Genomic DNA, 26,198 nt, shown 5'->3' with positions numbered 1-26,198 from the left:
GGGATGGGCTTTCCTGTTGAGGACTGCATAGAGAACGCACTGTTCATTCACATATATTAAAACTAGAAGACCTACTTGAAAAATCCTCTGTAGAATCAGATTTTAGCAAAAGGCAAGCAGATACTAGAAGCCTAATTTTTTCCTTTTTGTTTTTATACCAAGTCTCTAAACCCTATTTTTTTCCTCATTCCTTTTCATTTTGCACCTTCAGTGTGCCAGGAAGTGGGTGAAGATTTCTAATGAGGGCAGGACAGATGTATCTGCAGTAAAGTGGTCTTGTTCTTCTGGTGTCTGGAGACATTGTATTTGAACCCAAGATTATTCTTACTGTGACCACTGACACTGATGTGTCTCATATGCTCGTAACTGTATCGGTGCACATTTGAATGTCTACCTGGTACTTGGGGGGCCTGGTGGGTAGGGGTCGAACAGCACTTAACAGGTAGCATGGGATCATCTTGGTGATTTAACTTGAAAGCCACAAGGTGGCAACATTTGCTAAACTGCTGGGCATTTTCTTTCCCTATTAAGATATTGAACTTGCTTTTCTAGCTACAAGATTAGAATAGCTGAAGAAAGGGTTTAGCAGCCATTGCTTCAGGTCCTTTTGAAAGTGAGGCTATAGAATAAGTGCACTGCAGTGTATTGGTGTCTGTTCATCCCCTGGTTCAGACACTAAGAGTTGCTCCGTGTAACTGTGGGCATGTTGCTGCTCCTTTGGCATCAGTTATACATTGTGATAAGAGAGACCTGTGATTGGACTGAGTGGTCTCTAATATTTTTTCTCTCCTCGATTTATGACTTTGGTTACAACTTCTTTTCCTATGTTGCTTAAAAAATAAAAATTCTGGTAAAATCATCCTTGAAATTAAACAAACACTAGCCTTCTATCATAGGGCAGGTTCGTGATTAAAAAAAAAAAAAAAATCAGTGACAAAATCTCAAGGAAATTAATGTCCCTGGAAGCTAGCCACCTCCGTGGGTTAACTCAAGAAGCTAGACTCTCCTAAATGAAGATGCTTATTTACCAGCTTTCCTAAATTAGCTTTGGGGATATTAAGGTCTGTAAGGAACTGTCCAAGGGAGGTATTGTGTATGCTTTGCAGTGATTAAGCCATTAAGCTCTAATTGGTATTTCCCCACTCATTGTTTTGTGTAGGAAGCTTTACAATTATTTAGGAATTCTGTGCTCATCAGCCATCTTAGTGTCATCTCCACATTGTGGAATCTGAGAATAGAGAGTGTAGAGACAAGGGTTTTATGTGAGCAGATTGTGACTTTTGTTCACAATGTTTTTCCCTCTTGGTTCATTACATTGCAGATGAAATGGAAAGGGAAGGACCTATTTGATTTGGTGTGCCGGACCCTGGGGCTTCGAGAAACCTGGTTCTTTGGACTGCAGTACACAATCAAGGACACCGTGGCCTGGCTCAAAATGGACAAGAAGGTTGGGCTAGAACTGGATGAAACCAGAGGGGCTGGTGTGTGCTCTGGTTCTTCCCTGAATGTGTGCCCAGCTTATTTGTTCATCATGGGGCTTGATGGATACAGGGTAGAGATAGGGGCTTTCTGCTCCTCACAGGCTCTCCTAGGCAAGCAGAACCAACCACGATTAAACTGTTGCAATCCCTGGTTTCTTTACTCATTGTCACCAGGCTGACAGCTTCTGGCTTTATGCTGTTCAATTTATTGAGCCACTAGTCAGGCTTTATGAATAAAAATTACATATATTTATAATATATGTCTTTGAAAGATTTTCTTGGGGCTCACGTGCTTTATGAAAATTTAAGTCTTTTTGAGAAATGCCGTGGCCCAACTCAGTTTAATCATTAATGTGATCCAAGGAGTAAAGAGTGCCTTCATCCCTGTGGTGGAGGAAGACTGTCCATTTAGTCCTCATGATTTTCTGGAGTTTCTGAGGCCTGAAGTGGGCTCCCGGCAGTTCTGATTTGGCAATGAATATTGCCTAGGGAAACCGCCCTCTGTGTGGGTTCATATGTGCACACAAAGACGTACTTATCTACTTACCTGCCTACCCAACCGTGAAGATGGTTGAGAACAGGACCATATGTTTTGTCAGTAACTCCTAAAAGATACCTGAATCTCAAAGTAAGTCAGTGTCTAATTCTTACCCCAAATCGAATCCCCTGCAATTGCCCGCCTGATTTATTATCTTATTTTTTATAAGATTTTTTTTCTTTTTTTTAATTGATTTTTAGAGAGAGGAAGGGAGAGGGAGAGAGAGAGAGACATAGAAACATCGATGAGAAAGAACACCAATTGGCCACCTCCTGCATGTCCCTCACTGGGGATCGGACCCCCAACCTTGGCATGTGCCCTGAGTGGGAATTGAACCTGCGATCTCTTGATGCTCGGGTCAATGCTCAGCCACTGAGCCACATTGGCTGGGCTGATTTATTATCTATTACATGGCATGATAAACAATAAAAGCATCCTGTCTTTTACCAGTATGACTCTAAACTCAAGTGTTCAAATTATTTACATATGTACACACGTTAGAATCTCTGCTAGTTATAAATTTCATATGGTAATTCCCAATGATCATGAACCTCAAACTGCCCTCTATGTGCCAATGTCAGCAAGATTGTCCTAGATCAGGTTTGTTTTGAATCTCTTGGGTAGCACCAATTGGAATTTGGTCAGGAGCGTGGAGAGTTATCTATCAAAGGCAGCAAAACTTTTTGTATCTTTTTGTGATTCTCAGCAAAGTAAATTTTAAATCATATACCATGGCCAAATGGATATTAGATTGAGGGCATCAGGAGCCACGATACCTGCTGCTCAAAAGAAATAAATTATGACACATGTTAATGGAGACTTGGAGCCTGTCACATGGCATGTTTATGGCCTGAAATGAAATTCATTCTGGAGAGCAGATGGTTCAAGCTTTTCAGTGGGTGGATGAAATTGTTAGAAGATTAAAGGCAGTGTGGTTTACTGATTGTGCTCATATTTTGTGGGGCATCTCTAGAGGTTCCTTGAAACAAAGAGTTGTCACGATGGACACGTTTTACTTCTGTTGCTTAGTTAGTGTTTAGCTGATTTCACAAAGATTTAGTTCATCATCTTAAGCTCTATTCCAATATGGACCTAAATGTTGGGGGTTGGCAGCAAGAAAAGAGAATAAAGAAATATTCCACTACTTCAAAAAATTAAGAAACGTTCAGCCTACCATTCAGGGTAGTGCCCAAGACCTTTGAGTAATACTACATTTGTAATTTTTAACTATCTCTGTGGCCTTGAGAAAGTTGTGCCTTAATCTTAGCGGCACTCACCCTTTGGGGATATTAATTAGCTTGGTTCAAAAATGCCATTTGAAGTGAGTATTTCCTCTTGTTATAGAGGGCTTTGTGAGTGCTTCAAACTGAAGAATCACAACCTTTGGGAGATGTGATGAATTTAGAGGGAAGAAAATATTTATACACTTCCTGTGAAAGGTTCTTTGATAATAGCATGGGGGGAAGCAGTGCCAACATAGCTTGTTTGTCTTTTGCTCTGTAATTCTGCAGGTGCTGGATCATGATGTTTCAAAGGAAGAGCCAGTCACCTTTCACTTTCTGGCCAAATTTTATCCTGAGAACGCCGAGGAGGAGCTAGTTCAAGAGATCACACAACATTTATTCTTCTTGCAGGTACAGTGGTCTATGCTATCCCCCTAATATCAGGAAAACTCAGGCATGTTTGCAGAGGCAGCCTGGATGAACCCCTAGGAGCTGACCAGAAAAGCTTCACATTGTGAGAATGTTCCACTTCTGGGAAGTCAGTCCTTTTGTCTGTCATGGAAAATGTCTTTAGAATAGAACTCGATTTGAGAGATGAGAATTGGTGTCAGATGAAATTGCAAAAGTGTGATGGTGAAAGAATGGGTACAAGGAGCTACCTAATTTGAAACCTCTTTGAAGATAGATCCTGTTTTCTTTTCACTAAATTGAAAATACTCAATAGTTATTGCAAAGGAAGCCGAAAGAGGGTCTTATAAAGAATAGTCTGCCCCTCCCCCTCCCCCCTGCAGGTGTGGTTCAGTTGATGAGGTCGACCCATGCACCAATAGGTCACCAGCTGGATTCCCGGTCAGGGCACATGCCCAGGTTGTGGGCCTGATCCCCAGTGGGGGGCATGCAGGAGGTTGCCAGTCGATGTTCTCTCTCATCAATGTCTCTATCTCTCTTCCTCTCACTTCCTCTCTCTCTAAAATCAATGAAGGAAAAAACATTTTTTTAAAAAAAGAAGTGTGTGTGTATAAACACACACACACACACACACACACACACTCACTCCCCCAACATTTTCTGCTCAAAGGGAAGCGCTTTCAGTTTTTCTGTAGTGTGGCTTTTTTCCTCTTTGAAAAGAAACCAAAGGATTAGAAAGTCACACTGCTTTGAAAGAAACCACATAATGATCTCCTAGGCCCCAGAATGTCCTGGTGTTATAGAGATGGCTTTCTTGTGAGCACTTGGAAGCAGTGCCCATCCCTCATGCGACTTTGGCTTAATTTTTCCTCACACTGAAATGTTGGAACAGCTTCGTGGCTGAGCAAGGCAAAATTTACTACTTTTATGAATCTGGTGACTGTTGACATCTGCGAAAAGAGAGTTGGCTTTCCTGTTATGTTTATTTCAGTGTGCCCCCACTTCATGTGGCTCTCTTGCCTTTGTGTCTGGAATATCACTCAGTGCACCATTCTAAGAAATTAAATGCAGGGAGATATGTTAATTCAGCATTGTGGCTTAAGAATTATGTTTCCTGGACCTCACGTGTACTTAAAAGTTGAATCGATCACACTTTATTGCTTCCTTTTTACTTAGAGCAGGCATATTGAAAGTGGTGGTTTTTTCCCCTGCAGTCATAACTCAGTGGCCTTGCTTGCTGCCTTTTATCTTGTGTTAAGACTTAAAAGTAGACCCCATTTCCTCTAGTGCTGCGTGTGCTCAGCAGGGGTTGAGGCTGCAATCACCATCAGAGCTGCTCCTGACACTTCTCAAGTTCACAGCTCTCCTCTGTCACAGCCCAGATGTTAGTCTTTGTTTTAACCATGAAGATTGTTTTTCCTCTTCAGCATCTGATTGTGCACAGGAGAGAGAAGGGGTTTTTATGCATGGCCATCTTACCAATAACTTCTCAGTGCCTGAACTCCCAACTTGTCTGCAGTAATAAAAAAAAAACTGTACCCTTTGTCAGATAATCATTAACAGGCTGGTTTGGCAAGCCCTCATTAGAACACCCTGCAGCTATTTGCTATGACCAGCCTGCACAGCTCACTTCCACACACGTGGTGTCTTGTCTCACTTGTTGTCCCTTTAGGTAAAGAAGCAGATCTTAGATGAAAAGATCTACTGCCCTCCGGAGGCTTCTGTGCTCCTGGCTTCTTACGCAGTCCAGGCCAAGGTAGGCTCAAAGAAGAAAAAAATCATTTTCCGGCATTAACATGTGTCACAGGGTTACTCCAGTCACCTGTTTCTTGGGATTTTTCAGACTTCAGAGAGACTTCCCCCAGCAGGTGAGAGGGAACTGGGGGAGCCAAGTATCATTGTCTCACTATATAATCTTGTGAGTGTGTATGTGTACAAATAAGTATATATAGCTGGATACATTTTCTTTGTAATCTCATTGTGCACGTGATTCCTTACTTTTACTGAACCAACCTCCCTTTTTATTAACCAGGGAAAATAAACTTATGATCTCCAGTTTGGGTCAAACATGGCTTTTAGGTCAGAAAGGCCCAGATCATCATTCCAAACCCATCTTCTGAGGACCAGCAATCCTGTTCTGTGGGGACCTCACCATACCTTAGATTGCCCGCTTTATCCACCCTTGATGGGCATGCCATCTGTTTATGGCTGGGCACTGCAGGCTTTTTGGCCCACTGTGTGCAGTAGAGCTGTCTGGTTAGCAGAAAGCATTCCCAGAGAAATCACTGCGGATTGAGAATGGCAGGAAAGGAAGACCACTGATCTTGTGTTTTTGTCCTCCCTGTTTTTATAAGACCAATTACAGGGTCAGCCCAGGGGGCTTAATGTCCCTCGGATTTCTACTTCAATCACATGCCACTTTCTCTTGGCCCCTCTGCTCACTCACTGCCTTTCACCCCAGCATTAGAAGTCCCAGAATTAGGACACCTTGATTACTTTTGTGACTTTGTATCATCTTTTGTTATTATTTTCCTTTTTAGTTAGAGGTGTTCATAACACCATTTCCCTGTTGTGTTACAAAAATTAATAAGACCCTCTTAACTTCTTAGCCTACTTTCTTGGATAGCTTAATGCAATTTCAGATCAAAGTCAGGAAATAACTGGCCTGTCATTTGGAGGGGAAAATAGTCTGTGCATGCTAGTCAGACAGACAGCAGCACCAGAGTCATTTGATGACTCGTAATCATTTGATGACTGGTCTAATGGTTGCTGAGTATTCACTGGCCTGAGTGGGGGGTGTTGACTCTGTCACAGTACAGACACTAACGCAAGTACCTGCCCTGGGCGATTTGCCCAAGGTCTTTCAAGCAATCTTGGGGTAAAGCTAAAGGCAGAATTCATAGCTTTGGGATTACATTTTGTGCCTCCCCTATTCCACTGCCCGGAAACATGAGTAATTGAAAAAACAGAAAATGGGCCTTGATTCAACTAAAACATATGCTTCCTTTTATGCTTTGATTAAGAATATTAATAACAGGGAAAATGTGTCCTTTCAATCAGTATCACCCTGACAGTGATGAAGCAGTCATTGTCACTGTCATTAAATCCGAGCACTTCCTGGCCCGGAACTGAGTTCCTTTTTAGCACGCTTTCTCCCCAGCTAAGAGGAGACCCAAGCTCTCAAGGACGCTACCTGTGTTTGAAGGGCTTCAGTTTCAAAGGCGGTGTTTTCTTTGCATGGATTTTGGGCTACAAATTCAAAGGCCACCTGTGGAAGAAAAAAACCTTTCTGGGAACCAGCAGATGTTTGCTTAAATGATTTCAGTGTAGGAAAGCCCTAATTTGGGTCCTGCTAATGTAGAGATGAAAGTCATTTACAGAACACATATGTGGTTCATATGGAGGGGGATATTCTGTTTTTTTCCGGTGTAAATTCTCAGGATCTCACAAATAAAGCTAATCTATGACTTTAAGTCTGTATTTGGGAAACGAAGGATTATTATAACATGCTCCCAGTTTCCAAGACTGCTGGTTGATATTAAAAGGCTATCTCTGATTACAATATTAATAAGATCATACATGCCTGTAGTGTTTTACAGTTTTACAAAGTGTTATAACATGAATATTTCGTGTGATACCCAATGTAGGCTTTGCCATAATCCATGGCTTGAAAATACTATGCCTGTTTTATAGATAACAAATTTAAGGTTCAGAAAGAAGTAATAATTTGTCCAAAGTCGCAATACTTTATATTAATTATTTTTTTAAAAAATGGAACTTGTAGCCCTGGCCGGTTTGGCTCAGCGGTTAGAGCGTCCGTCTGTGGTCCAGAGAGACCCGGGTTCGGTTCCCGCTAAGGGCATGTACCTCGGTTGCAGTTTGTCCCCGGCCCTGGTTGGTTGTGCGGGTGGCAGCCACTCGATGTGTTCTTTTCACATCGATGTTTCTCTCTCTCTCTCTCTCTGTTCCTCTCTCTCCCTCCCACTCTACCTGAACAAAAAATGGAAAAATGTCCTCGGGTGAGGATAAAAAAAAAAAAAAAAAAAAAAAAAAAAAAAAATGGAACTTGTAGCCCACTTCTTGATGGACAGGATTTGAAGCAGATCAGAACTAGAGAACAGAGCCAGGATGAGAAACCTGGTGTCTGATTGCCTAACTCAGTGCTTTGCTCTTGCCCCTCACTGATAATAGTGCTTGAGGGAGGTCTCTGGGCAGCACACACTGCCATTCACTAAATCCCAGATTCATTTACATGGTCACATCAGTCCAAACTTTTCAGTAAATCATACTGGTTCCTTCCATTATGTTCCGTTTGTTTTCTTCCACAGCCTTTCTGAAACAGAAAGGAACTTCAGAATTGTGGAGGAGAAAGTGAATTGAGCTCATTAACACATGGAATGTAATTATCCACAAATGTATTCATTGCAGTGTTTTAGCTGTTTGAATGATATAGACACAGTTAATTCTGAAGCATAAAGAAACAATTACCCTCAAAGTATAAATACAAATATTAATCATATGGTTCAGTTAACAAGAACCACATTTCTTGGTTGGAGTTTGAGTTACATTTGAATCAAAAGTATGGGCTGGTTTTTTGGTTCAGTCACATGGCATAGCAAACTATCTTGCAATGTTTTAAACCACCTGTTAGATTTTATTTTATTTTAGAGAGAGAAAGAGAAAAAAACATCAATCAGTTGCTTCCTGTTCACTCCTGGACTAGGGATCAAACCACAGGAATAGAAATTGCAACTGGGGTATGTGCCCTGGCTGGGAATCGAACCTACGACCTTTTGTTGTATGGGACAACACTCCAAACAACTGAACCACATGGGCCAGGGCTAGCCACCTATTATATTTTATATTGAAAATTTGGTGTTTGAAAAATATTCTAATTAAAAATGACTTTGGGCCCTGGCCAGTTTGTCTTAATGGTTAGAGCGCTGGCCTGCGGACCAATGAGTCATGGGTTCGATTCCGTCCAAGTGCACATACCTCGGTTGCAGTTCGTCCCGGGCTCTGGTTGGGGTCATGCAGAAGGCAGCCAGTCGATGTGTCCCACTCACTTCGATGTTTCTCTCTCTCCCTTTCTCTCCCTCCCACTCTATCTGAAGATAAATAGAAAAATATCTTCCAGTGAGGATTAAATAAATAAATAAATAAATAAATAAATAAATAAATAAAAATAAAAATGACTTTGGGAGAAAATGGTATATAGTTTATCAGTCCTGCAGTGCTGGCCTGAAGACTCCTAGTGTTAAGAGAGAGAAAAGAATGGTGGGAGAGGAGACGATTGTTTCTTAGTGTTATTTTATACAAAATAAGGACAGAGTGCCAAAAGGCAGTTATCCAATTGGGAGTATGTAAGGTATATGTAGAGAGTGGTGAGAGATGAGGCTGAGGATGTCAGTAGGGGGCCAGATCCTAAAAGGTTTTAACTTTGTCCTATGGGTCATAAAGAACTTGTAAAGGGTTTCTGTTTTAGACAAATTTTTGGTGGCTTAGTGAAGGACATGTTGGAAGGAGAGAAAGTTTGAAACAGGGAGACCTGTTAGCAGACTGTAGTGGTTACCCTGGTGAGAGACTATGAGGTTTACACCTCGGACAGTGGTGAGTTGGGAGGGAGGAGACTAACTTAAAAAAATTCAGGAGGTAATAGTTGATATAAATGATGTTATACTCTGCATATTTTTGTTTGTTTGTTTGTTTTTTATCCTCACCCGAGGACATTTTTCCATTATTTGTTCAGATAGAGCGGGAGGGAGAGAGAGGAAGAGAGAGAAAGAGAGAAACATCGACGTGAAGGGACACATCAAGTGGCTGCCACCCACACGACCAACCAGGGCCAGGGACAAACTGCAACCGAGGTACGTGCCCTTAGCGGGAACCGAACCCGGGTCTCTCAGTACCGCAGGCCGACGCTCCAACCACTGCGCCAAACCGTCCAGGGCATACTCTGCATATTTTTTTGCATATCTTTTTACAAAATATTTTTTCCACTCAACATTGATTTTTAAGATGTATCTGTGTTTTATTTATTTATTTACTTATTTATTTATTTATTTATTTTTTATCCTCACCCGAGGACATTTTTCCATTTTTTGGTTCAGACAGAGTAGGAGCGAGAGTGAGAGAAACATCGATGTGAAAGGGACACATCGAGTGGTTGCCACCCACACAACCCAACCAGGGCCGGGACAAACTGCAACCGAGGTACGTGCCCTTAGTGGGAACTGAACCCGGGTTTCCCTGGACCATAGGCCGACGCTCTAACTGCTGAGCCAAACCAGTCAGGGCAAGATGTATCTGTGTTTTATGTATAGATTTAACTCATTGATTCTAACCACTTGTATGATAACCAGTGGTGAATAAACCTAGTTTATTTATCCATCCCCCTCCTGAGGAAGAGGTAGGTTTAGTTTCTACTTTTGCCCCTGTTATAAACAGTGCTTTACTGAACATCCTTTTATATAATTCCTTGTATAAATGTGGAAAAGCTTTTTCCTCTTAAGGTAGATTTCTAGAAGTAAAATTGCACAAATATCCCTGAATATAAAGAACTCTTAAGTTTATAAGAAAAAGACAACAAGGGGCCCCAGATAAAAAAAGAAAAAGAAAAAAAAAAGAAAAAGACAACATGCCGTGGCCAGTTTGGCTCAGCGGTTAGAGCGTCGGCCTGCGTTCCGGAGAGACCCGGGTTCGGTTCCCGCTAGGGGCACGTACTTCGGTTGCAGTTTGTCCCCGGCCCTGGTTGGTCGTGCAGGTGGCAGCCACTCGATGTGTCCCTTCACGTCGATGTTTCTCACTCTCTCTCCCTTCCTCTCTCTCCCTCCCATTCTATCTGTACAAAAAATGGAAAAATATCCTCGGGTGAGGATAAAAAGAAAAAAAAAAAGAAAAAGACAACAGAAAAATGGGCACAAAGAGTATAAACAGGCACTTTATAGAAGAGGAGACGCTAATGATCAGAAAATACAAAGAGATGTTCAATCTCACTAATCAAGAGAGAAAAATTAGAACAACAATAAGGTAACATTCCAAGCCCATAAGACTGACCAAGGATTAATAAATCTGTAGAGGCAATAGAAGCATTGTTTAAGCTCATTTACTTGCTGGAAGGGACCGTGAATTGGCATAACTTCTGTAGAGTGATGGGTGAGGTAGGGGCTGGTCAGATGAGGAGACACACCCCGAGTCCCTGAAATTCCACTTCTAGTCCCACTCCAGAGGGACTCCTATACAATGTGTCCTTGTCACTGAAAACTGTCAGAATAGATAGACCTATCTCATTTTTTAAAACTACTTTTCATAAAAAGGAGGGACTTTGGATTGTTTCAATATCTTTTTATTGGCAGATATTTAAGTTTTTCTTTCATTATTTTTCTATGATTTAGATGGATGTAGTGAATGTCCTTGAATATGAACACATGAACAATATTTGTCTGATAGATACCAAGAAATGGCATGACTGGGTTGAAGAATAAGAACATTTAAAATTTAGCCTTGGCAGGTTTGGCTCAGCAGTTAGTGTCAGACAACAGACCAAAGGGTCATGGGTTTGATTCCGGTCAAGGGCATGTACTTGGGCTGCAAGTTCGATCCCTGGCCCCGGTTGGGGTTGTGCGGGAGGCAACCAAATCTATGTGTCTCTCTCACATCGATATTTCTCTCTCTCCCTCCCTCCCTTCTACTCTTTCTAAAAATTCAATGAAAAAATATCCTCAGGTGAGGGTTAATAAAACAAACAAGAAAGAACTTTTAAAATTTAAGTAATGCTAGCCCTGGCTGGTTTGGCTCAGCGGTTGGAGTGTTGGCCTGTGGACCAAAGAGTTGGTTCCTGCTAGGGGCACATACCAAAAAATAAAAAAATAAAATTTAAGTAATGCTAAGTAAAAGAAGCCTGGCATGAAAGGCTGCATATTGTGTGATTCCATTTATATGAAATGTCCACAGTAGGCAAATCCATAGAGACAAAGTAGATTTAGTGGTGGCCAGGTGGCGTGAGGAGGAAATTAGGAGTTACTGCTAATGAGTATGGGATTTCTTTTTGGGATGATGGAAATATTCTAGAATTAGATGGTGGGATAATTGCACAACATTCTGAATATACTATAAACCACTAAATTATATGCTTCAAATGGTGAATTGTGTATATATAAATTTTATCTCCATTTTTAAAAAATGGTTGGCCAAATTGCCCTTCAAAAGTGTTACCCTAATTTAGTTTCTAAGAACAGTGTGTGAGAATACCTGTTTTTCATATCCTATGGATGCTATCAGTCTTTTACATTTTTGCTAATCTGACAGAAAAAATAGATTTTTTAGTTTTCATTTTCTTGTTTACCACTGGGGCTAAGCATCTTTCTTCATAGATTTACTTTCCTCTGTGAGTCAGGTGTTTATGACGTGCCGGTTTTTCTACTCTATAGTTTATCTTTTTCCAGTTGATTTATAGGAGCTCCATATATGATGGGTATTAACCTTTTATCTTTTATTTATGTGTCAGGCTGTCAATCTTTTTCCTTTTAGTTTTGAGTGACTTTTAGAATGACTTCACCCATCGTTATTATGCACACCTTCTTCTTTATTTTGTCCTGGTGTTTTGCTGGATTTTCATTTATGGTTTAAGTCTTTAATCCATCTGTATTTTGGTGACTGATGTATGGTAGGGATCTAACTAATTATGTTATATATGTTGATTAAATCTTTATGTTTTATGAAATCCTGTTCAGAGCATTTGGTCTAATTTTCCATACAGCCCTGGCCGGTTTGGCTCAGCGGTTAGAGCGTCAGCCTGCGGTCCTGAGAGACCCGGGTTCGGTTCCCGCTAAGGGCATGTACCTCGGTTGCAGTTTGTCCCCGGCCCTGGTCGGTTGTGCGGGTGGCAGCCACTCGATGTGTTCCTTTCACATCGCTGTTTCTTTCTCTCTCTCTGTTCCTCTCTCCCCCCCCACTCTACCTGAAAAAAAATGGAAAAATGTCCTCGGGTGAGGATAAAAAAATAATAATAATAATAATTTTCCATACATACAGGTAGAGGAAAGTATGTAACATCCAGAAGGATATTGAATATCTTTAACATAAGAATTGACTCCAAGAATCCCATAAATGGTGAACTCCTTTCTTGAATTTAAATTTATTTGGTTTATGTCAGGGGTGGATGCAGGTTTTGTGGGGCCTGAAGTTTATATAACTTAAGGAGTTTTTTCCAACACAAGAATACAAATTATGAGTATAATGTTAGGTGCAGAGACGTGAAACTCTAGCTTCTTGGCTTCACAGTAAATTCAGTCCTGCTTATATATTATTAGAATGGTTTTGTACATAAAAGGCTGAGAACAGCCATCTCCATCTGTGGTGTGGTATGACTTCCTTTTATATTCACCAACTGCCACAACTTAAGGATTTTCTTCTTTCGTTTTCTGAAGAGACATTTAAGAGCCAAAACATACATCAAGGTGGCTTTAATGTTGTAAGTGGAGTTAGCCCAGTGGAAAGCTCTTTCCGTGGAGTCTTTGCTGTTGCTGCATTGCTCAGATGTAAACTATTTGATCCGTGGAGTAGCTGGGAGCTCAGTATGGTAATGTGGATCGTTAATCTTATAGGCCTTTGGAACCTGAATTTACAACTTTAACTTTGCATATCTGCTTACTTTTACATTAGAGTTTGGTCAGCACTCTTTTGAGAGGCTTGCAAATGCAACTAACAGGGCTTTCTTTAGCATCCTACCCCTTCAAAAATCAGAGGCAGCCAGTGACTAGTGTCATGATAAACAATGTAGAGGTTAACAATAATACGTGTCATTAACTATGAGCCAGGCACTAAGCAAAATGCTTACCCGGATTGTTTTACGTCATCCTTATCACCCACTGTGAGGCAGGCCCTATATGACCCTTGCTTTCCAGACGAGGAAGCCGAAGTTTAGAGAGAGGGCGCCTTACTCAAGGCTTTAGGGGGATACTCTGGAGCGTCCACTTCAAAATCCTCCAAGACCGGTGCTCTCATTAGACAAATTAGAAAACACTTAAAGAAGTGACACAACTTGAATTTTTATCTTTTCTTTTTTTTTTTAATCCTCACCCAAGGACATTTTTGCATTTATTTTCAGATAGAGAGGGAGGAAAAGAGAGAGAGAGAAACATTTATGCGAGAGAGACACATCGACTGGTTGCCACCCTCACAACCCCAACTGGGGTGGGGGACAAACTGCAACTGAGGTAGGTACGTGCCCTTAGCGGGAACCAAACCCAGGTCTCTCTGGTCCACAGGCCGATGCTCTGACCGCTGAGCAAAACCAGCCAGGGCGAATTTTTATCTTTTAACATCGGGTTGTATTGAGTGCTGTGTGTCAACCATAGTTTTTTAAACTTTATGGGTACTCTTTCATTTAATCCCCATAAGAGTCTTATCAGATAAATGCTGTTATTTTCCCCATTTTATAGATGAGAAAATGGAGACACAGATTTTCCAAGGTCACAAGTAATAAGTGAAAGAGCTGGGATTGAACCTTAAGCAGCCTGCCTCTCGAGTCAGTACCATTAAAGCTCAGAGTTACTGACTTATTACATCTCCAGGCCTTTCAGGGATCAAGACAAACCATGTTCCTTCAAGTTTTTAAAATGGAGAAACGTATAAATGGGGTTACAAAATCTGTGACATATTTTAAGTGTTTACATTTGACAAATTAATTCTGTTAACATTCAAAAAACAATGCAATACCATTCTGCTATTCATAAGATAATTATGAGATTCATAAGAAATATTAATTCATGGGGTTTTTATAGTAGGGTGGTATGGGAATGAGGCACGATTTAAAGTTGATGACGAGCCCTGGCCGGTTTGGCTCAGCGGTTAGAGCGTCAGCCTGCGGTCCACAGAGACCCGGGTTCGGTTCCCGCTGGGGGCATGTACCTTGGCTGCAGTTTGTCCCCGGCCCTGGTTGGGTCGTGTGGGTGGCGGCCACTCGATGTGTCCCTTTCACGTCGATGTTTATCTCTCTTCCTCTCTCTCCTTCCCGCTCTATCTGAGTAAAAAATGGAAAAATGTCCTCGGGTGAGGATGAAAAAAAAAAAATAAAAAAAAAAATAAAGTTGATGACGAACATCTTTCAGTCCCGTGAGTGTCTGTTGTTGGGTGTATGACTTCATTTGGAAAACACCAGGAGTCCAATTTGAGGCTCTTTGGGAATAACGGGGGGGGGGGGGGGGGGGGGGCGGGGGCGGGAGGACACGTCCTGACCCAATTTAGTGGTATATAGAGCCAACAGCTTGTGCTTGACCTTTCTTTTGTTTTTCTAGTGTTGGTGGCTAAAAGGATAAATGTAGAAGATTCTACTAAAATACCAAGCTTTGTTTGTTTGGGCAAAAGAAAAGCCACTGAATGCTGATTGATAAGAGATAGTCTTTTATTTATTTATTTATTTATTTATTTATTTATTTTTATTTTTTATCCTCACCTGAGGACTTTTTTTTTTCCCCATTTATCTTCAGATAGAGCGGAAGGGAGAGAGGGGGGAAAAGAGAGAGAAAAACATCGACATGAGAGAGACACATCGAGAGGGTGCCACCCACATGACCCTGACCGGGGCCGGGGACAAACTGCAACCAAGGTACATGCCCTTAGCGTGTTGAACCTGGGACTCTCTGGTCTGCGGGCCAACACTCTAACCACTGAGCCAAACTGGCCAGGGCAATTGTCTTTGATTTTATATTCTCTCTGTTTTATAGTTACTTTCTGTTTAAAAATGCTATCTTTTTAAAAAAATTGTTATTTCCTGGTCAGACCCACGTTTTCTAGGAAAGAAAGGGATTATTTTTCTTAAATTAGAAGATAAATCTCCAGGTTATTATCCTGGAAGAATACATTAAAATGCAGGGCCCATTTCTGGCCCTACTAGTGACTTACTCTGCAGCTTTAGGAAAGCAAGTTAACCTTTTACTTGTTTCTTTGTCTGAATGACAAATATGAATGACAGTGCTCTGGCATCACATTTTTCCAAAGCATTTTTCAGAGTTCTGAATGAAAGGTGTTAAACACATTGCCACTATTATTCCCAGCTCCCACCTAGCAACTGGTTCCAATTACCAGCCATTTAGAAGCATTTGTAGGTAAGGCTCTTACCACATCTTGCTAATCACAACTTTCACAGTTGTGTTTTGTTATTTTATTTCAAAAGCTAATGTTTTGGTAGTGACTGCTTTCTTTGCCAGTTAGAAACACAGCTCCCTTTCCATACAAATGTCACGTTTTTATTAGCACATCACCCATAGGGATTATGCAACTCTGTTTATAGATATAATCAGCTTTGTATTTTCATTCAAGGATAACAAACTTAGCAAGGTTGAAATCTTGACTTGTCATCTGGATTGAATTGCTCCCTGGAGCTGGCAGGGAATTGAGACTGAGTCTAGCCCTTCAGAAATGACAGTTGTCTTTAGAATCTCAATTGCTTGCTCTCCCTTTCTTTTTCCAGTACGGTGACTATGACCCCTCTGTTCACAAGCGGGGATTTTTGGCCCAAGAGGAATTGCTTCCAAAAAGGGTAAGAAATCAAACTCCCTGTTGGGAAGACACAGCAGATGTGTGGTGTACAAGAAAGCTAACCAAGGGACTTGAAGGAATAATGGAAGTAACATGGCAAGAACATTATTATAAGTACTTTGTAATCAATTTTGAATAGAGTATGGAATCTCTGTTAAGAAAATTAAAAAGCGCCTGGCTGGTGTGGCTCACTGGTTGAGTGTCAGCCCATGCACCAAGAGGTCACTGGTTCAATTCCCGGTCAGGGCACATGCTCAGGTTGTGGGCACAATCCCTAGTGCAGGGCATGCAGGAGGCGACCAATCCATGTTCTCTCTCATCGGTGTTTCTTTCTCTCTTTCCCTCTCCCTTCCTTTCTCTCTAAAATCCATAAAGAAAAAATATTTTTAAAAAAATTAAAAAGCAGTGGTTTATGGAATTATTTGGGGGTTGCCAGGACTAGTATGGCCTGCAAATAGTCCTTTCTTTAAAGGTTGGTGAGTGTCAGTGATTCCTAAGAAGAAGTTGGAGTGGCATGTGCTTAGCCCAGGGAGCTGAGCTGTTAGCAGCTGCATGGGGTGGATAGAGGAGATGAGTTAGGGGTGGGCATTGTAGTTTTTAATCCTTGGTGTTGTTCCTTAGCCACAGAAACAGGCCCTCCCTCCCTTTTGCTGCTTCTGATTTTATAGCTCCACTCATCCGTCACATGTAATAAAGGCCTGCTCCTCACCTTCCCCTGACTTTCCCTGCTCCTTTGATGGCTTCTGTGCAGGTAGAGGCAGCAGCACACACAGCCTGGCCCAGCTGGCCAGCCCGAGATTAGTGAGCACTGCTCCTGACCGAGGTCCTCCCTCTGGGACCTACAACCCAGGAGAGAGAGGCCCCTGCCAGGCAAGGCATGCACCAAGGCCTGGATAATGGTGCAGCTTTTCGAGTTATGACTCAAACGGAATGATGCTTGTTTACATGCCCACCCCTGTGTGTGACTGTTTCCCTGTATGTGGCTTTTTAAAAATAGCTGTGCTGTTTTGTCAAAATGATGCATAATTAGAAAAATGGCAAAAAATACCTAAACTTTCTGTGTGTGGGATTTTATTTTGTTTTATATTTTGGTAGGTGATAAATCTGTATCAAATGACTCCAGAAATGTGGGAAGAGAGAATCACTGCCTGGTACGCAGAGCACCGAGGCCGAGCCAGGTGAGGCTGCTTCATTTTTGGTTTACATTTCTTTATGGGCGTTTTTGTTTCTTTTTCTTTAAGAACTACAGAACTAGGACATGCTTGTTGAAAAAAGTGCATTACTGAAGTATGTAAAAGAAAAGAGAGCTGGGAGTAATGCTGGTGGTGTTCAATTTTGTCTCTATCCTTTTCCTACTGCTGTGGGCATGGGTACTTACTACCTGTTGGGATATACAGACCTGTATTTGTTGGTAATTTAGTTTCATTTTAAGAATTCTGTCCACCTGGTGTGGCTCAGTGGTTGAGCATCGACCCATGTACCAAGAGGTCGCCGGTTTGATTCCTAGTCAGGGCACATGCCCAGGTTGTGGGCCAGATTCCCAGTAGGGCGCATGCAGAAGGTGGCCAGTCGATGTTCTCTCTCCTTGATGTTTCCATCTCTCCCTTTCTCTTTAAAATCAATAAAGAGAAAAAAAAAGAATTCTGTTCTACAGATATCCCATAGCTTTTTTTTTTTATCCTCACTTGAGGTCATTTTTTAATATTTTGTTCAGATAGTGTGGGAAGGAAAGAGAGAGAGAGAGAGAAATATCGACGTGAAGGAGACACATCGAGTGGTTGCCACCCGCACAACCCAACCAGGGCCGGGGACAAACTGCAACTGAGGTACGTGCACTTAGTGGGAACTGAACCCGGGGTTTCTCTGGACTGCAGTCTGATGCTCTAACTGCTGAGCCAAACTGGCCAGGGCTTTTAAAAAATATATATTTCTTTATTGATTTTAGAGAGAGAGGAAAGGAGAGGGAGAGAGAAATAGAAACATCGATGAGAGAGAACATCGATTGGCTGCCTTCTGCATGCCCCCCACTGGGGTTCAGGCCCACAACCTGGGCATGTGCCATGACCTCTTGGTGCACTGGTCAATGCTCAACCACTGAGCCACACCAGCCATGCAAGATCCCTTAGCTTTTACACCTATTTCTCTACTGATGGCATTTGGAGTAGGTCTAGGTTTTTCATTTTTACAAAATGTTCTGCAGTGTAGACCATCTTATATCGTTATATAATGCTATGAGTAGTTCTGCCCATAGATTCTTTAGAAGAGTTGCGTAGTCAAAGGATGTATTTTGAGTTTTGACAGGTGCCACCAAATTGCCCTCCAAAAAGGTTGTGTCTGTTTACAAGCCCATCAGCAGTGTATGAGTGTCTCCATGCCCCCATTTTCTCCCTAACACTTGTTTTTAATCAATCTAATTTTATCATCTAAAAAGTAAAAAATTACATCTTAAATATTAATCAGCATTTCCCTGATCACTTTAGGAATTGATCATTGTTTCACTCGTCTTTAACATTTTTTTCTCTTCTTCAAATTAACTTCCTATCACATACTTTTTTTTTAGTTTTTAAAAATATGTAACAAGCATACATTTGGCATTCTCTCAGGCTGAATTTTTAAAATTAATTTGAGAGCATTTGAGATCGGAGCGTGAGAGAAGGCGGCAAGGTCAGGAGACTTGAGTTAAAATATTTCAATACTATACCTGTTGGGGAGTTTATTTTTGCAAGTCATTCCTACTTCAAGAGCTTACTTTAAATTTGAATTATAACTTAGAAGTAGGTGATCTGGCTTGGGTTTTACAGACCACGTAGCTCTTACCCTAACCTCCAACACCACCCAAAGAAAGAAAATCGGGAAGGTAGCTCCCAGGTAGCTTGTAGACAGAGCTGTTTCATTTCCAAAACCTTCTAGGTGAAGAAAGTACACAGTTAGATAAAGCAACAACTCAAATAAAAATTGAATATTCAAATCCATTTGAGGGGAGAAGATAGCTTACCACATGTTTGAATTACGAGACGGGTTTCGCTATTGACCAAGGGCGAAGCATGGAGTTGAAGCCAAGAGATGCTCTAATGTATGTGTTCTCTTGTTTTTATGGGGATGGGAAATTCTTCTTGACTTTGTTGTATTGAATAGACTCAGGGTTCAGAAGAGCTTTCCTGGTGTCTGCTCTGTATGGCTCGCGTCTTCTGTCAGGTTTGACCACTCAGCTTGGCGTGCGCCTGTCCTCCAGTTTTCTCATTTAGCTCCAGTGAGTGTCTTTCATTTTTCCCACAGGGACGAAGCTGAAATGGAATATTTGAAGATAGCTCAGGACCTGGAGATGTACGGCGTGAACTACTTTGCAATCCGGGTATGTTGAAGCTTCTCCGGGTTCTATGTTTATAAACAGAGACGGAACCAGGGGCAGAGTGCTAAAATGGGTTACTTTCTCATTCCGGATGGAAGACTCTTGAACGGTTCAGTGGTGAAGAAGAGAAGGGGAGAGAGTCTTATAGCTGTATTTTCTATTTTTGGATTTCAATTAGATCCTAGGTAATTAAGTGTCAGTTGAGCCTCGGGGGGCCTTGGGCTGGTCCTGCACAGAGTAGAAACCTGTTTGAATGCACCGAGAGCAACATTTGATTATTCTGGCTCTGTGAGATCTGGGCCCACGGGAGCACCTATAAGTACTTTCTTCCCCAAGGGCACAACGAGAGCCAGCAAGCAAAGCTGCTTTTATATATCACTGATTTGTTTGGGTGTAGACTCTTATTCTCACTAGCAGGCTAATTGGTTTTCTATTCAGACCATTAATAGTCCACCGTCCTCTGGGAACCCATTGCTTCAACGTCAGAATGGCATTTGTTTTCATTCCGGGGTTGGGCCTTTCCAGTCTTTCTCCCAAGGGTCCCTTGCTGGATGCAGTGTAGTAGAGGCAGCTCCTTCCAAAGGAATTCCTGTTAATTTGCTAACGTATTTCATTGCTAGCTCCAAACTATAGATGAGTAGACGTTAGAACAACCATCACAGTGTGGTTGCTTTCCTTTTTGGGATCCCTATAAATTTTGTATTAAATTTGAGTACATTGGAACATGTTTAAATATTTTAGGGTATCTATCAACCTGATTTGTTTTCTAAATACAGATTTTTAAATGGATTACTTTGCTTAAAATAAAGCACAATGACAAGTTATGTTATGTCATACAGTAAACAGGTACCTAAAAGATTTCTCATAATAATGCTGAAGGTTATTTTCTAAAGTTTTATTAATTTGTATTTGCTAATTGTTTGGTTTCTTTAGGATCAGACTACTTTAACACATTTCTGTGATTTTGTCTATGATAACCTGGTTATTTAATTAGAAGTTAACAGTGCTTAGATTGCTGCTACTTTAGCTATCAAGCCAGTGACAAGAGCCTCCAGTTGTCCCTCCATGGGACACATGAGTCACAAGAATGGTATAGTTTTGTCTCCACCTGCCCCAATTCAGGAAGCCAGAGGCCCTCTGGGTTACAAGACAGCTGTGACTGCTGTTGGGACCTGTTGAAACTTGTCATATGTAACATTGTGTGCCAGGTCTTTGGGGAAGTTGAATAAAACCTCGAGCCTTAGCTAAAGCTGACAGTGGCTGTTCTTTGTTGAATCTACAGAATAAAAAGGGCACAGAGCTGCTGCTTGGAGTGGATGCTCTGGGACTTCACATCTATGACCCTGAGAACAGGCTGACCCCCAAGATCTCCTTCCCATGGAATGAAATCCGAAACATCTCATACAGCGACAAGGAGGTAGGACATGTCTGGGCTGCAGATGCGCCAGTGGCCCAGCAGAAGGTCTTTCCATCTCCTCCTTGCTGAAGTGTCCCCGCCACTCTTCTCCTGTTCACAGAAAAGTCTTTCCAGTTACCTAATTCCCAGGCTTTGGGTTTTTGGTTGTTGATTTTTATAGTATTTACAGAATAGTATTGGCATTCTATTTTCACTAATCCCCCCCCGCTGACTAACAAGAGACTGGGAAGCTCAACCTGTCCGGACTAAACCCCAAAGAACAGTAAACAAGCCAAAATGTAATCTTTTCTTATTACTTGCCTTTCTATTTCTGGTGAGAAATTATCTTTGTGTTTTAAGTGTGGTACATATTAAACCCTTTCTCTGTGTCCTGGGCTTGCACATGTGGTGGGGATGTGTGTTGTGCATGTATCAACAATGAGAATAATTGTTTAAATTACTTAAACACCCTAAGTTAGAATTCAAATATTTTTATATAGGATGGTGACCTTTCCCAAATGCTGTAATACTACGTTCATTTGTTTGTTCATTCATTTATTCTGTGTTAATTTTAAATATTTTTTTTATTGATTTTAGAGAGAAAGGAAGGGAGAGGGAGGGAGTTGGAAACAACCATGAGAGAGAACATTGATCGGCTGCCTCCTACATGCCCCCCATTAGGGATCGGCCCACATCCTGGGCATGTGCCCTGACCAGGAATCGAACCCGCACCCTCTTTGTGCATGGGACAATGCTCAACCACTGAACCACACTGGCCGGACATTCTGTGTTAATTTTAAAGGAATCATTGAACATCTGCTTTGTATTAGGTTTCGTAGGGGAAGCAAAGATGTAGAAAATCCTATCTTAGCCCTCAAGGAAGTTATAGTGAAGTCACGATTGGGCTGCAGTGTGAGGGATTGATGACAAGGGCAATGGTGATATAGTGCCCTTGCACATACCAGCATTTTCACCCTGACTCTCCTTCAGTCCTCACAAGAACGCTGCTGTAAGAGCAGGGGCTGTGTTTTGGTTATCTGTGTCACATCACAGGAAGCAGAGATGTAGAGAGATAAGTCCCCGGAGTGGAATCGCAGGGGCTGAGTTCCAGGTTCCCTGAAGCCACATCACAGGGCACTAGGCAGAGGAGAGCAGACCTGCACAGTGTTCAGTGGCATACTGGTGCTGCACAGCCAGGACGCACAGACAGTGACAGTTCATATTGCTTACAGGGCCCCCTCCCCTATGCAGACTTCCTGTTTTCTCTTTCCTGGTAGCAGCTCAAGGGAAGGAACACCAGGCTCCTGGTTTCTAATACATGGTTGAGATCTGCTTGGCCATGCTTGATGAGACAGATTGAGCTTCTTAACTAAAAACATTCTGGCTTTCAAATTTTTGTAAGTAGCCCAGCAGATGAGCATTTAGGAATTTATTTTTTAAAGTACTTAATTTGAAAGCTCCACATGACTTAAAGCAGTACATGTGCCATGGTATGATAGTTTTTCATTTCTAATTTTATGAAGTCTGTTTACTGCACATCCACAAATTTCTGTGCTAAAGGCTCCCAAAACACTCGTCCTTCCAGAACCAAAGGATTAAAGTCTCCCTTAGTATGGTGCGACAACTACACTCTAATATAGCCTCTCCAGGGGCAAGGCGCCATCACGTTCCATCACGTCAATAACTCGAGCAGTAAGAAGACCCCAAGCTGACTCGACATAATAGGAAGTAGTCTCAGTAGTTATGTATGACAGCCGTGCTGTCAAAACAGAAATGTTGGTGTATTTTAAGTGATTCATTGATTCTCTGTGCGGCCCTAGCGTGGTGCAGAGCCTGCGGTCTTCCCACTACTTGTGGTTTCCCACTGACAGCTCCGGGACTTGACAGCAAGGCCAAAAATAAGCTTACGAAATTCACAAATAGCAGCCTACACAAGAGCAATACTGCTTCTAAGTTAAACTTGACCAAAAGCTAAACAAAGGATTATTTTCTGTCCTTATTGTGCTAACTCCTTGTTGGACAATATACATGAGAAAGAAATACCCAAGAAGACATCTTTCCAAACGTATTTGTCTGCCTAGCAGACGTTTCTTGGGAACAGATATTAGATATCCATTTTCCTCTTTTAATTAATTAATTTATTTCTGTTACAGATGTTTCTTCTTTTTCCCCGCAGACACCCTAGATATCTATTTTTCAAGTGCATCTTTGAAACCTAGGATCTGTCTGGTCTCATCAGGAATAGTTGAAAACAGTGGTTGCCATTTGTTCTTTATATGTGGGCCTGCTTATTGGTCTGGCCCTGGATTCTCCCACTAAGCTACCATCCTGTCCTTATCATTCATCTTTCTCTCCCCTTTGATTTCAGGAACTATGTTTTCCTCTTCCGCTACAGTGTATTTATTTTCACACTTGACTATATTCCTTGTGTTATCAGCTTTCATCTAATAATCCCCATGTTTAGAAATCTGAGGTGACTCCCTGCAGGCTGTCACATCAAATCGAAACCCCTTTGACTATCTACTCCCAGCCCACCTCACCACCCCCAGTCATCCCTGCCTTCCTCCCAATCTAAGCCTGTGGTATTATCTTAGTCATGAAAGAGCTAATAATGTCACACGCACACGCACACGCACACACACACACTGCCCATTTGCCCATCTCTGCCTCATTTGTATTGCTTTCCTTATGTAGAATGTCCTTTCATCCTATTTTAACTTCTCTGTTTAAGTCCCCTCCTACTTATGGTAGGTCTACTCTGAATCCCCCAGGATATTTGTGATTTGTGCCCCACAATGAGGCACTGATATATGATGTAATTTCTTGAGTAATTGACTATTGTTAGTCTAGTTCCACTACGTTGTGAGCCTCCTAAGTCAGGGCCATGACTTAGACTCTGGCGTGGCCCTCCCCGTGTTAGCTTGAAGTCAAGGGTTTATATTTCAGGTTTCTAAGCCCAAGATGGTGCTGAGAGCACACCCCTGAACTTCCACAGCCCTAGACTTGGTGTCCTCAGACTCACATAATTCACCTTTGTTTAGTGCCTGGGCACCAACAAGCAGGACAAGGCACACCTTGTGCTGGATCTGGGCTAGTATGGTTGCTGCTTTTGTGTAATTCCCCAGTTGGTGGTAACATTCTAGGCCATCAAACTGAAACTGTTTTCTGCTTCCTTCTTTCAGTTTACTATTAAACCACTGGATAAGAAAATTGATGTCTTCAAGTTTAATTCCTCAAAGCTTCGTGTTAATAAGCTGGTAAGTTGAGATCCTGGTTTTTATTACTGATAGGGATAGTTTTTCTGAGAAATTGAATGTCCTTGTTGAAAGAATATCAGAGTGACATCTTGGTACATGCTTTTCTGATAGGCCTTGAAAGACTCTAGCTTAACCTAAAGAGTCAAACCTAAATTCTAGGATGAAGACTTTTAAAAAATTATTTGTATTGAAGTACTTTATACATATAAAAGGATAAGTATAATGTGCATATATAAGCTATAAAGAATGACAAAAATAAATATCTATGTACCCTCTACTCAGCTTTAAGAAATAGCACATCCCTTGCCCTGGCTGGTGTGGCTCAGTAGATGCAGCAGCCTGAGCACCAAAGGGTTGTGAGTTTGATTCTGGTCAAGGGCACATACTTGGGTTGCAGGTTCGATCCCTGGCCCTGGTCAGGGCACATTCAGGAGGCAGCCAATCGATATGTCTCTCTCACATTGATGTTTCTCCTCCTCCCCTTCCTGCCTTCTACTCTCTAAGATTCAATGAAAACAATATCCTCAGGTGAGGATTAACAAAAAAAACGAAAAAAAATAGCACAACCCCAATACCGTTGAAACTCCTAATGTTAGCTAGTCTCCCCCTCTCTCTTCCTCAGGAGTGATCATCATTCTGAGCTATATGCTCATTATTCTCTTGCTTTTCATCAGAACTTTATTTTTGTGGCAAAATGAATACACTATTAAGTTTTGTATAAGTGCTTGCAACTGTATTCTCTGTCACTCCCTTTTTTTCAATCCTCACCCAAGGATATTTTTACATTAAATCTTCAGATCGAGCTGGAGGAAAAGAGAGAGAGAGAGAGAAACATCGATGTGAGAGAGACACATCGATCGGTTGCCACCTACACAACCCCAACCAGGGCCGGGGAGGAACCACAACCGAGGCACATGCACTTGGCCAGAATCGAACCTGAGACTCTTTGGTCCACAGGCGATTCTCTTATCGCTGAACCATACTGGCCAGGGCTCTGTCACTACCTTTTTACACATTATTTTTTATTTATGTTGATGCTTAAAGGTTATGATCCCTGCCCAGCCAGTGTGGCTCAGAGGTTGAGCATCGACTCATGCACCGAGTTCGCCAGTTCAATTTCTGGTCATGGTACATGCCCAGGTTGTGAGCCAAATCCCCAGCGGGGCATGCAGGAGGAGGCCAGTTGATGTTCTCTTTCATCGATATTTCCATCTCTCTTCCCTCTCCCTTCCTCTCTCTAAAATCAATAAAGAAAAAAAAATTTTTTTAATGATTATGATTCCTTAATTTTCACAACTATGTAGTATTCTATTATGTGGGTATATGTTTTTCCTTTTCTTTTATTTGTTTTTTGTTAATCCTCACCCGATGATATTTTTTTATTGATTTTTAGATAGAGTGGAAGAGCGGAAGGGAGAGAGAGAAACATCAATGTGAGAGACACATCGATTGGTTGCCTCCCTCATGACCCTGACCGAGGCCAGGGATCGAACCTGCAATCCAGGTACATGCCCTTTACTGGGAATCGAACCTGAGTCCCTTTGGTCTTCAGGCTGTTGCTCTAACCGTTGAGCAAAATCAGTAAAGGCCTTTTTTTTTTTTTTTAATTCTCTCCACAGGATGTGTTTCTTATTGATTTGAGAGAGAGAGAGAAACATCAATTGATTGCCTCCTGCACATGCCCCAACTAGGGATCGAACCTGCAACCTAGGTGTGTACCCTGACCGGAAATCGAACCCACATTTTTTTTGTGCATAGAATGATGTTCCAACTGACTGAGCCATCTGGCCAGAACTCTATTTTCATTCTCTTATTAATGGACAATTAAGTACCTTTCATTTTTGTGCCATATTAACAAGGCTGTTACGAACATTCTCGTATCTGCCTCTTGGTGTACATGGGCAATATTTTCTCTAGAGCCTAGAGAATATGAACATATAGCCCTACAAGTGCAGGGCTGTAGTGTATGTCTGAATTCAAGACTATGCTATGTTCTTTTCCAAAGA

General features: G+C 41.7%; 1 protein-coding gene across 11 annotated transcripts in view; it reads left to right on the top strand.

Annotated features, from left to right (window-relative positions):
• The window catches only part of NF2 (neurofibromin 2), a 76,843-nt gene that overhangs the window by 27,461 nt on the left and 23,184 nt on the right, over window positions 1-26,198 (top strand). For 10 of the 11 annotated variants that reach the window (XM_036276422.1, XM_036276432.1, XM_036276425.1 and 7 more), the window contains 8 exons: window positions 1,322-1,447; window positions 3,531-3,653; window positions 5,323-5,406; window positions 16,123-16,191; window positions 17,286-17,368; window positions 19,467-19,542; window positions 20,822-20,956; window positions 24,118-24,192. In XM_036276422.1, the coding sequence (XP_036132315.1) occupies window positions 1,322-1,447; window positions 3,531-3,653; window positions 5,323-5,406; window positions 16,123-16,191; window positions 17,286-17,368; window positions 19,467-19,542; window positions 20,822-20,956; window positions 24,118-24,192 (771 nt within the window). The remainder of the gene's footprint in view (window positions 1-1,321; window positions 1,448-3,530; window positions 3,654-5,322; window positions 5,407-16,122; window positions 16,192-17,285; window positions 17,369-19,466; window positions 19,543-20,821; window positions 20,957-24,117; window positions 24,193-26,198) is intronic. The other variant, XM_036276426.1, reaches the window with a different exon arrangement.

This window comes from Molossus molossus, unplaced genomic scaffold (genome assembly GCF_014108415.1).
Source record: "Molossus molossus isolate mMolMol1 unplaced genomic scaffold, mMolMol1.p scaffold_m16_p_22, whole genome shotgun sequence".
Lineage (NCBI taxonomy): Eukaryota > Metazoa > Chordata > Mammalia > Chiroptera > Molossidae > Molossus > Molossus molossus.
This window is presented reverse-complemented; position numbering and strand designations above follow the sequence as displayed.